At 36.7% G+C, this 12,230-nt stretch overlaps 2 protein-coding genes and 1 long non-coding RNA gene across 3 annotated transcripts; 1 reads left to right on the forward strand and 2 right to left on the reverse strand.

Annotated features, from left to right (window-relative positions):
- Window positions 1-383: 383 nt before the first annotated feature.
- On the forward strand, window positions 384-1,037 carry LOC123477477 (secreted RxLR effector protein 161-like). The gene has a single exon (XM_045180840.1). It carries the CDS (start codon window positions 384-386, stop codon window positions 1,035-1,037), a length of 654 nt encoding a protein of 217 aa, XP_045036775.1.
- A 7,302-nt stretch (window positions 1,038-8,339) lies between these two features.
- LOC116930182 lies at window positions 8,340-10,412 on the reverse strand. Its single transcript, XM_045180841.1, has 4 exons — window positions 10,366-10,412; window positions 10,069-10,261; window positions 9,374-9,998; window positions 8,340-9,307 (listed from the first exon to the last, which is right to left on the reverse strand). Exons 1-4 carry the CDS (start codon window positions 10,410-10,412, stop codon window positions 8,712-8,714), a joined length of 1,461 nt encoding a protein of 486 aa, XP_045036776.1. The 3' UTR covers window positions 8,340-8,711.
- Window positions 10,413-10,448: 36 nt separating this feature from the next.
- On the reverse strand, window positions 10,449-11,144 carry LOC123477464. Its single transcript, XR_006652617.1, has 3 exons — window positions 11,044-11,144; window positions 10,771-10,903; window positions 10,449-10,700 (listed from the first exon to the last, which is right to left on the reverse strand). It is a non-coding gene; the product is annotated as an uncharacterized LOC123477464 (long non-coding RNA).
- Between the last annotated feature and the right edge of the window lie 1,086 nt (window positions 11,145-12,230).

Below are 12,230 nucleotides of genomic sequence, written 5' to 3' on the forward strand. Positions count from 1 at the left end.
CTCAGCACGACCCGTGTCTATATTTCTAATTTTCAATTCCAATTCCAATTTTCAATGGGAGGAATGGATGGTAGCCCTATTCTTTGTTGATGATGCTACTGTATGCGGAACCAACAGCGAAGCCCTGGAGAACTTTGTGACCTACCTCAAAAAACGGTTTGAGCTGTGGACTCTCCCTGCAGGCACATTCCTGGGCCTCACAGTTAAGCACGACAGAAGCAAAAGTATGCTGAGTCAAACACAAACATAACACAAATCCCAGCCGGATTTTGTGGACGATCTGGTGGCAAAATTCAAAATGGAGAGCTGCCATCCTAATGTAATTCCTGTTTAGCCAGGCCTGCAACTCAGTTGTGCCATGGCGCCTAAAGGAGCAAGCAAATATGAAGGAAGTCCCGTATCAGAGTGCAGTTGGAGCTCTACTGTACTTCTCGACCACAACGAGGACTGATATTGCTTATGCTGTGAGCAAAGTAGCACGGTTTAATCAGAATCCAGGGGTCCAACACTGGATTGCTGTCAAACGCATCATCCGCTACCTTGCCGAAACCAGGGATTATGGCCTAATTTTCTCCCCAATTAAAGAAGAAGGAGTGCATGGATTCACTGATGCTGACTATGGTGGAGATCCTGATGACAGGAAGTCAACATCAGGATGTATCTTTCTCCTTCAAGGTGGATATATTTCATGGTTCAGTCGCAAGCAGGAATGCACAGCTACATCTACCACAGAGGCGGAATTTGTGGCCGGGAGCAAAGCTGCCAAAGAAGGAACATGGATGAAGTCACTGCTGGAGGAAATTGGGCAAAGAAAATCGGGTTCTATCCCATTATTCTGTGACAATCAAGGGACAATTCAAATTGGCCTACAACCAGAAAATGCACCGGAAGATGAAACATATCGCCATCTGATACTGCTACATCAGAGAAGCCCAGATCAGTGGAGTGATAAACAGCAGATACGTGAGCTCCCAGGAACAACTAGCAAATACCTTCACGAAGCCTCTGGCTGCTCCAAGATTCAAGTATCTTCGTGACAAGATTGGTGTTCGTGATGTAGACACTCTGTAAATAAGGGCACAGTGGGCCTATCAGTAGTCTATTCTTTATTTTTTTAATTAGCTCATATTCGTCAGAGGTGTGGAACATGAGCATTTCTTTATTTGTTAGTGCAATATGCTGCTTACTCTGTATCGATGTCCTGATATTTTTTTCTACCAGCTTGAGGGGAGGTGTTAAGTATAAAAAGAAACACACTGGGAAGTGCGGCAACGCTGAGTGGGGGAGCAACAGGGAATGAACTCTGAGAGTGAGAATCAGTCTTTTACGTTACAACTGAGGGGAAATACACGTTGTTTTAGAGAGTGAAGAGTGGCTAAAAGTTACTAATCCAACAGGTTAAAGTTACTAATCCAACAATACAAACGCGTTTATACGCAATATCGATAGCACCTTCATTAGAATTCGGCAGCTGCTCAAGCAATATCATGCTTACACAAATCGGAAAAAGTTTTGTTCTATTACTCTTCAGGCTGAATCTAAGCCGTATCGGGAGTTCACTGATGTCTCCACTGGCTATCCCTTTTCAATTCATGACGCGTCTGTCTTCGCATAAAGCCAACTAGGTCGCAAATTGCCAAGACTGCTAGCTGGCACCCCATAACTGCTATTGGGAGATTCTGCCTATGAATTGACTCCTAGATTAATTAAGTGATCCCAAGATAATAGACGCCTGGATAAGGTAAGAAAAATTATAGTATTTACTAGCCTCTCAAACTTTATTACAAAATAGTAACACACATTCTCTATCCATTATCCGTTCCTATAATTCTTGAATCATTGAATTATACATACCTAACAATCTACTGTCTTATAATGTATTCTTCTATTCTAGAACTCTATCAATAAGACAAATTTTAGTAGGATTTGATTGATAAGCATTGTATTCCAGAGGCAGAAAAACTTCAATTGGAGAAAAACAGATATTTACACTAACTATTAAAGGGCGTAGTTCAAATACTGGTAGCCAGTTTCCAATTGGTGGTAGACTTGTAGATCATAGCGGATGTAAGTCAACAGTTCACAGGAAAAGTAAGTCCCTGTGAGAAAGTGTTGACCTTGGTTCTTGTTCTTAGAAAAAAGAGAAGTTAACGTTGGTAACAAGTGGAAAAACAATGATTAAAGTAGGGTAGTTACAGAAAATCAAAATTAATCATCCAAAAAATGGGCCAAAAACAAACAAAAGAACACGAAAATGAAGCCCAAAAAATCTCCGATCTAAAAAATGTGCTTAAAAATGTCATACGTAAACTAGAAAGCTTTGAAAAAAGGTTTTAAAACGGATGAAGGTAACTTAGTAAAAAATTTTTTTTTCTCCCGCATACATTATTTTATCAGCAGCTCAATACGTAGAAAGTTTGCGTAAAAGCTAAAAGGTAGTGATGTGACGTTAACTTTAACGATTAACGTGAACCTCACGTTAACGGAAGTTTTTGGGGTCCGTTAACTTAACGTAATAACTAAACGTTTTTAAATTTTCATGCGTTAATTTCAACGTTATTTTATTTTTTTTTAGCTTGAAAATGCAACGCTGTGTTAAGGTTTTTTGGTTTAGGTTTACTGTAAAAATTTAAATTTCTACTTCTTACACGGCTCAGCGTACGTTCGTAGTCTGCTAGACATTTAGAAGTACACAATGTGTTTTTGAATGCTTTAATAAAGTTCATTTTTTAGTGATTGACTGATTTTACTGATTGAAATGAGTGAATCCGAGAATTCCTCAGAAGATGAAGGGCAATCTATTCAGTTAGTCCCTGCTAATCTACGTAAAAGAAGCCTCATTCACAATTATTTTGTATTCAACCAAAAGTCGAATACAAGTGTGTGCAAAACTTGTAAAGCTGAGCTTGTAGGAAAAAATACCTCAAATCTTATAAACCACCTCAAAAAAGCAATTCATTTGAAAGATTTATATCATAAATATCTTAAAGAGGTGTCTGATAATCAAGAAGATACTGCAAGTAAGAAGACTAAGTTGTCGAAGGAAAAAAAGAAACCTGATTCAAAGCAACAGACTCTTCTTCCGGTATATACTATTTAGCACGATAAATTAATATTATGTTTTATATCAGTTCATAACGTGTTTGTTTTCTTTGCTTTATAGATTGCATCAAAGAACATATTTTATCCAAAGAAATCAAAAAAACAAATTCTTTTTCGTAAAAAATTGACCTTTTTTGTAGCCACCACATCATTCTCAACTTCTTTAAGTGAAAATGAGGATTTTAATGGATACATGAATTTGTTAGACCCACGTCACGTACTGCCAGGTCGCAAAAGACTTACACTCGACATTATTGAACTGGCCAAAAAAGGCAAATTGTTGATAAAGAAAAGAATTAAGTCAGCTCTCTCGAAGCCCATGGCAACGGAAGACATATGGTCTAAGAAAGGCCTTTCATCTTCTTACTTGGATAAGTCAATCAAGACGATCAATAATGAAGACGTTTTTAATCTTACCTTATTTATTACATTTATTATTTAGGCATCACTCTTCATTATATATCTGAAGATAATAAGATTGAGAAGGTTGTCCTTGATCTCGTTTACTTCCTGCCTCCCCATACTGGATGTGAAATTGGCTTATTAGTCACGAAAATTTTTCAAGAGTGGAAATCGAAGTCCCCATTATAGTAACGGACAACGGGAGTAATATGGTTAAAGCATTCAAACATTCCCGTTCTAACCACGTCCAAGAGGTGATCGACAGCGTTGTAGCCAACAACACCGAACAAAATGTGGTGACGGAGGCAGTACATCAAAAAAATCTGTTTTCTGACAGCTCAGACGTTGAGGCTGATGTTGAAAATGTAAACGACCTGTCTTTCAACGAAGAAAATAGCAGAGAAAATCCAACGCCGGAAAACATGACCCCTATTACCGCAGAAAATTCCAATGCTCTAGATGTAGGTGACTCAACACGTTTTGATATTTCTGATACAACATCTGAAATCGAAATGGAAAATGAAGAGGTGGAGTTCCTTCAGTTTGAACGTCAGGCATCAGAGTCTCTGAGAACCATGTTCTTCAGAAATGAAGGCGAAACTGAAGAACAATATCTGAAGAGACTATCATGTTTTTCCCACAGACTACAATTAGTCATGGCAATTTTCGACAAGTTCAGAATCTACAACGCCAGACTACCCCAAATTGGATCGACGCACAGACTGCCAGTTTTTGCCACTGTCATTTCTAAGGCAAGAAAATTAGTTTCTAGATTTAACACATCTTCTGTAGCCACACCACTTCTCATCAGCCTTTCCGGTAGAAAGCTACTAACTGATGTGTCGACCAGGTGGTCTTCAAATTATTTCGTCATGGACTGTCTATATCAACTACGCAAGCCGGTTTCTCAGGTGTGCCAAGAACTTGGTTGGGATGAGCTATCTAATTCAGAGTGGATCATGCTTAAGTCGATAATAGATTTACTGCAACCGTTTGCTGCATACACTCAATTGGTGAGCGGTGACAAATACGTCACCTTTTCATCTGCTGTCCCGTGTATTGAAGAATTAAAGTTACATCTCCAGAAAAGTGCCGAATCCTCTGGCTTACACGGAGTAGCGTGCGCCATGCTAGCAGACTTATCTAAAAGATTTGATTTTATGACAGAAAAAGATGACCCCGATTTTGATTGCACGTACTTGTTCGCTACTTGTCTTGATTGCAATTTCAGAATTTTTTAAATCGAAGATCCTGATGTTCAGAAGCTACTTCTCAATAACGTAGTAAAAGTTGCAAAGCAACTGGGTTTGAAGTATTGCAGAAAAAGTCCCAAGCAACGACACTGATGCCAATCGCCTCATCTTATCGTCATTGGAAGAAAATCAAGAAACTGAAGAAGGAAATCAAACAAATGGTGACGGCGGAGGATACGAAAATTTGAATGTGGCTTCATTTCGGTTGCTGTTGGAAAAAAAAATGTCCCGTAGGGTGTCCAATAGCAACAATTATTCACGCTCATCGTCATCTATGTCTGGAAGATCTACTACCGATTTGAATTCTGATAATGACAAGTTGACCAGCATTGAATCAGAACTATTGGACTACTTCAACTTTGCAAGTCGTAACTTGGATCTGCCGACAACAACAACCATGCAAGACATCATTAATTATTGGAAAGACAATGCGGAACTGTTTCCCTTTATGAAAAATTTGGCATACAACATTTTGAGCATTCCAGTCTCTTCGGCAGCTGCCGAACGTGAGTTTTCTGTGTCTGGATGGCATTCACTGGGGAGAAAGAATCGAACAACAGGAGTCACTTTGGCAGCAAAGGTGTTCCTTACTTGTAACAAAGACCTATTAAGGCCCCTATTTTTTAAAGTCTTGTTTACTTTCCTCCTTGTTTTTCGCAGTTTCTTTTTTCTCATTAGAACAGCGAAATATCCAAATGAGAAAATGCCTAATTATTTAATGGATCTACCTGATAACCGTAATAAAACTAATCAAGACCGTGTCTTATATTCTAACTTGTATTTTTTATAAAATAACGTTTAAAATAACGTTAACTTACGTTAACGGACGCTATAAATTAACGCGTTAATTAACGCGTTAATTTAACGTCAAAAAGTAAAGCTCCGTTAACTTAACGGATAACTTTAACGTTTCAAAAAACCACTAACGTCACATCACTACTAAAAGGTAATCATAAAGGAAAAAATTTAACAGTCAAAATGAAGATGAAATCTAGACGAGTTTGAATCTATGTTTGAAACTGGTGTGACATTACTTTTAGTTGGGGAAAAAGAGCAAAAGGCAAAACGTTGCATTCCCTGTGGGAAAGGATACCCCGAGCAAAGGGTAAATGCATTTCCAACCCTCAAAAACAAACCCAATGGAATTACGAAAAACCAATAATAGCTCCATAAATGGGAATGAATGCTGATTCGAGGAATGTGCAGTAGAAAGATAATAATTTTTTGTTTTAAGTTGAAAAGCCAGTTGTGAGATGTGCAACGGAAAAATTCTTGACGAAAAAGGAGAAACGAAAAACTTTTCGTCTCTTTCTAAAACATTGGGTAACGATAGAAATGAGTACATTAAAATGTAGATCGAAGAACGCTGATTCAGAATCATTGCTTGAAAATGTTGTACTTTGAGAGGGAAGTCTCAAAAAAGAGCTTAAAAAAGGTAAAAAGTGTTTGGTGAAAAATGGGTACTCCGCAAACGTTATTTTATCAATAATTTGAAATCTTCAAAGCCAACGTAAAGGTCAGAAGGACGACCCGCAAAAGTGCCGGTGTCGGTTCTCTTCAGTTTATGAATTTTTGGTAAAAAATATATACACGGTATCTAACTTTTTTTGGCTAAAATTCTTGAAGCTTCGCTGAATTTTTAAATCGCTGTACATTTATTTAGCGATTTTGATAGCCCCTTTATAATCCCTTTTTTCTCTTATAGACACGGCGAAGTTGATTAATTACCCGAAGGGTTTCTATTCACTGCGGCTAGTTTAGTTGGTAATAGTCACACTAGATGGGTATAATTGGTAATAGTCACACTAGATGGCTAATCAAGCCAAAATACAAAAAAATTGTTTTAATGTTGCAGGATACGTGTAAATGTAAAAAGCGCCACTTCTATTTTGGAATTATGAAAGTGTAAATAGAATAGAATGGCTGCGTAGTGATCATCGACTTTTACTTTGATTTTGAAACGAAACGACCATTACAGTGCACTACAGCCCATTGTCAGATGTACAGTCATATTCGATTTTTTAGTGTCAAATAATTTCGAGCAATTACATTTTTTTTGGAAAATGGGTCGTAATAGGAAAGTGGATATGGATCCAATTAAAAGAGCTCGTATAGATAAGATGCTTGAGCAGAGAAAACGAATAGATAATATAATAATGAGGGAATTTCTTCAGAAGTTTTTGACAAAAACTTTTTCCAACTGTGGATATTGTGGATTAAGTAGCATGTCTATTGTACATATACTATAGAATTTTGACGGATTATTACTAAATAATATTTTATCTTCAGGAATTAGGGAAACTTGTAAAGAGACAACAGGAGAACTTATCAATGATGGTATTATATAATAAGATTTTTAAATTGTTTGATATAATGTCATAATGACTTCAGAGATTTTACTCATAGGTTTTATTTATACTGTCTTATTGTATAGAGCATTTGCAACTTTTGATTCACTAATAGTAAACAATTCTTTTTTTCTTAATAAGGAGTGAAACAAACCACGAGTGAGACACCAGAAAAAGTTATGAATAAAGGTAGGCTACTACATAACATTTTGTATTACTCGACAAAGTTTCTTATAATAAATTACAGAATGAACTTGTAAGTAACTATAGCATATATAACTTTTTTTTCTCTAGTAGTAAACAATTCTGTGTGTGTAAAGGAGTAAAACAAACTTTGAGTGAGACAAAAGGAAAACTTATTAATAGTACCACACCATAATTTTTGTTATTGCTCGACAAATTCTGTAACTTTTGTTTCACTAGTAGTTAACAATTCTTTTTATCTTAAAGAGTGAAACAAAAGGAAAGCTTATCAATAGCAGAACTACATAATCAAATTTTTTATTGCTTGACAAATTCTGTAACTTTTGTTTCACGAGTAGTAAACAATTCTTTTTATGTTAAAGAGTGAAAGAAAGCTTGAGTGAGGCAAATGGAAACTTCTCAATAATAGTAGGGGAGAGCGGGGTCCAACTGGACACGTACTGGACAGGACATAAGCATTTACGGGTTTTGGTGATTATTAACTGGGGTGAAAAAAATACTGGGATGTCCGCATTGTAAATGTCTATATGTGACATAAAAATAATCATGTAATTCTGAAAAGTACATGAGTTATGGAGGAAAACCGAAAAATTTGTTGATTTCTGATCCTTCGTGACAGCACATTTTTTGGTAAACCTACGCTATGCCTCGTCCAAAAGTTGTATAACAGTTAAAGAAGCTATTAAATTCATTTAATTTTACACAGCCAGGATGAAAATATTTTTAAGGAATACGGTTTAATAGTTATTAAGGAACTTATAATAGACACTCTGTTGGGGTAATACTGGACACTGTTTTGTGGGGTAACATCGGACGAAATCGATTTGTTATGGGCGGAGCCTAAGTTGCGTGGAGGAGGAGTCTAGTTGCTAAGCAACGCTGCGTATCAGACGCGGACTATTTGAAATAGATTTACGGAACTTACAATATATCAAGTTAATTGAGCATTTTGTTGAAGTCTATAAGTTACGTATAAGTAAATAAACATATATTGCACAGTTAACATATTGTTATTATTAAACGACTGTATTAACTCGGTGTAATGATAATTATTTGAAGAAACACAATCATACATTTCTTGGCTACATGACATTACAGTACGAACGAAACAAGTATGAATATCTTTGTATGATCAATGAACACATTTTTTTTTTAAACACGAAAATCTAGATTGATTAACTTATTAAAAAATGTAAGACACCTGACTTGGACTAGCTTGTAGCTAGGTTGTACCAAACAATATGAATTGACATATTACGTACAAATTTGAATATCTTTCTTGTATCAATGAACACAATTAGTTTAAACACGAAAATCAAGAATGATTGGTCATTGCAATATTTTGGACACCTGACTTGTACTGGCTTGTACCTGGGTTGTACTGGAAAATATGATTGGCTGCCTATAAGCTTCGATAAATGCTTGGCTTCACTAAGCGACCAGTCCTCGTTCTAATTTCTCCCGAAATCACAGGCGTTTCAATTAATTCATCACCATCGTTCGACACACTGTCATTTTGCTGTTTCAAAGAAACTTTTTTTTTTGATTGGGCTTTAGTGCTTGTGACATTCACTTTTTTCTTAACTGAGTAATCTTCATTAGATGTGGTTTCCATGTCGATGATAATCTTCTGTTTCCCTTTTTTATTGTTTATTTTTTCACTTGCTGGTTGTAATCGACGTCTACTTTTTTCGATTTTCTCCGATTGTCTTTGATGGTGTTCAGCTATGACATTAATCTCCGGTGTATTCGTTAAGATCCTGGTTCGTCCAAGTCTGCTAACTTGTTTTTGGCTCCTGCGTGCTTTTGGGGTGGTCTGACTGACCTTTGGAAGTGGTCTGATATCAGTGAGAGTAATCGTCGGAGTTGCAGGATCTCCACTAATTTGCACTTCTTCTCTTGTCTCTTCTAATTCGAATACACCATCCGGGTGTGAAATAACATCTTGCGTCATCCTGGGTTCAGTTACATTGTCGGAAGTAGCATGTTGTTCAATTTCTGCAAAAAGAGTACATTTGTTAAAAATAAGAATGTAGGCCTAATCATTTCATGTTAAAACTGTACCTGGCTGGTCGGTTACACTTGCTGGGGCATAGCGTGTGTCCGGAATAACATCTCTGTTGAATGGATAAATTCCTGTTTTTTGAAATCCTGGTGTTATATTACCAGGTATAACTTTCTCCATATAAGGCACTCTACAAAGATGAGCAACTTCTTTTATGCTTATTCTTTGTCCTGGATGGTCTTGTAGCCACTGATTGTGAGATTTCTTAAGGGCGCTCTTAAATGGACCAAAGACAGATACGTCTAAGGGTTGGAGTGCATGTGAACATTGCGGTGGGAACGTCAACAAAATAATACCGTTGTCCTTTGCAAATTTCACTACATTATAGTCAATATGACTGGAATGGTTGTCTAGTGTCAACAACACTGGTTTTTCCTTGGTTGATTTCACAATTCCATGGAAATGTTGAAGGGAAAGAAGGAAGTTTTCCGCAGTCATCCAGCCAGACTCGTGCACGAGTCCAAGACACCCAGTAGGTCCTCCTTTAATGAGATCAGGATTCTGCTTTTTCCTTGGGAATACAAAGACTGGTGGTGTACTTGAACCAATAGCGTTAACGAAGACCAACATCATGACATTCACTCCACGTTCAGCTCCACGTTCAGCGGATACCGTTTGAGAAACCTGTTAATTTAAATTATGCAATTATATTTTTAGATATTATATTAAAATAACGTTATGTTAAGTTTCCTACCTGCTTAAAATTTTTTGTGGCTATGACATCTGGAGGCTGCATCACAGTAGGAACGTTCGTTTCATCACCATTCCATACGTCACATTGGGGTATTTCGAACTTTTCGTAAATATCACGTAAATTGTCGTAAAAGTGTGATACAACAACCTTGTTAAACCCAGCAGCCTTCGCCTGGCTAGTTGCTTCTGGTTTTCTGATTGACAGAACATGGTTTCTTTTGAGGAAAGCCGTAAACCAATCCCTTGACGCTTCTTGACGGGTTATCCAACTTGTAGGTGTTTTTACTTTATTAGCTACGGCGTATTGAAGAGCAAGCTTCCTTGTTTCATTGGTTGTGAGACCATGATTGAGCAGACAGCAATGTTGAAGATATTCGACTAATTCGTCTTCTTGTGTCCTTGAAAATATTTGGGAGTGATGTTTTGTCTTAATTGTTGTTTTTGGATCCAAGACGATGGATTCCAAAGTATGTCTTTTACAATAAAATCCAACTGTTGATTTGGAAAGATTAAATCTCTCAGCAGCGTGTCTGATGCTTAGTACTTTTGAGTGGACAGCTACTATTGCATTCTTCAAAGCCTCATCTGTTGGCAAAACATTAGTTTTGACTCTCACATATTTACGTGGCATTTCTAGAAATACAAAACATGTTATTAGTATACGAATGATGCAATTCTGTAACTGTAATTCTGTAAGTCTTACTGTAGTTAATCTTCTCGTTGATGGGTGTTATCAATCAGAGTCTCCCATGTGATGTTACACTGAAAAAATTCTGCCGTCGATGAATTAAAAAACCGTCCAGTGAGATCATCAAATAGCCAATATTCTAGAAGGCCTATAATTTATAACAAAAATGGGTTGTTACAACCCAATAGTGACTATGGTTGCAAAATGGTCTGGTACTTATGAACTATTTATTTTGTGATACACCAAAAAATTAGTTTTTCTATACTACTCTTCCATAAATGTGCAAACCTGTGTCAAGATCGATGGAAATAAAAGGAATTTCACAAAAAAAAAGTAATTGACGACGCTCCTCTTCACGACTCGCCATTACGTTTGAATCATGGTGAAAAAGTGTTGTCTGCTTGAAAATGGTTTTTCTCCAACAATCGATCACAAATCGATCATACAATATATAACATGCCCCTCCCACTTCTCTCTCTGGCATCGAAATTGTCCAGTTCTCCCCCCCCCCCCAATTTCATTCCTTAATTTTCTTTATGTTAAATTATTTTTTTAAAATTAAATTTCTGCTACAATATATGTTCTATTGATAAAGTATTTACAGATATTTTTTTTTTAATTTTAACGAGAAACTTTAACTATTATTAACCATGTCCAGTATGGGACAGACCCTGTCCTGTCCCCCCCCCAATTTTCTTAATGAACCATTTTACCCCTATTTTTTTAAATTAAATAACTCGAAAAGTATGAAAGGTATGTCCATAAAAAAATTCCCGGACGTAAAAGAAAAAACGATCTTTACACTAACATAATTTATTTAACCGTAACATTTTTACACACAGAAATACATACAAAACAAAGTTTTTGTCCAGTTGGACCCCGCTCTCCCCTACTACATAATCCTCAAATATTTTTATACTCGACAAATTTTGTATTACAGAATTGTCTTGTAGGTACTTATGTACAGTATCCTGCACAAAAATCCGAACACCGATTTAATTTTTTAAAGCCACCTATTGGCGGGGTAGCGTTTTTTTTTTTTTTTTTAAGGAGGAGGGTAGATGGGGTGATGGACACGACAAGGCAGGGTTGGGTAAGTCTAGACATTTTAAAAAAATGCCTTAAGGTATTACGCTTTAAGGCAAGTTACAGGTCAGGACACTTTTTTGCAACCCCCAGGGTGGTGTGTTTTTTTAAACGACAGTTGGGAATTTAGGGCTTGGGCTTGGTAATGTTGCTTACCGAAACAATTTAGCTTATGTTCCAGCTGCCTGTGAATGTTTACGTAGTTGTCAATGGCGTAGGTGTAGCCTTTCTGAATGTGATGATGGAGATCGGTGTTCGATTCCAAATGAGATGATGAATTATTGCGGTTACCTTGCGAGAAATTCTCGTTCGTATATAAAACAAATTTTCATCGAGCAATTTGTGCTGTTTTTTGTTTATTAAATAACTTAAAAAATAATAATTTACTT

The sequence above is a fragment of the Daphnia magna genome, unplaced genomic scaffold (assembly GCF_020631705.1).
Source record: "Daphnia magna isolate NIES unplaced genomic scaffold, ASM2063170v1.1 Dm_contigs066, whole genome shotgun sequence".
In the NCBI taxonomy this organism is placed as follows: domain Eukaryota; kingdom Metazoa; phylum Arthropoda; class Branchiopoda; order Diplostraca; family Daphniidae; genus Daphnia; species Daphnia magna.

Excerpts from the sequence above, each read along its gene's own strand:
- LOC123477477 (XM_045180840.1), top strand. The coding sequence starts at position 384 with ATGAAGGAAGTCCCGTATCAGAGTGCAGTTGGAGCTCTACTGTACTTC.
- LOC116930182 (XM_045180841.1), bottom strand. The coding sequence starts at position 10,412 with ATGGTCTCACAACCAATGAAACAAGGAAGCTTGCTCTTCAATACGCC. Across the intron at positions 9,999-10,068 it reads CCACAAAAAATTTTAAGCAG|GTTTCTCAAACGGTATCCGC; the intron begins GTAGGAAACTTA and ends TTAAATTAACAG. Across the intron at positions 9,308-9,373 it reads AAGTGTAACCGACCAGCCAG|AAATTGAACAACATGCTACT; the intron begins GTACAGTTTTAA and ends CTCTTTTTGCAG.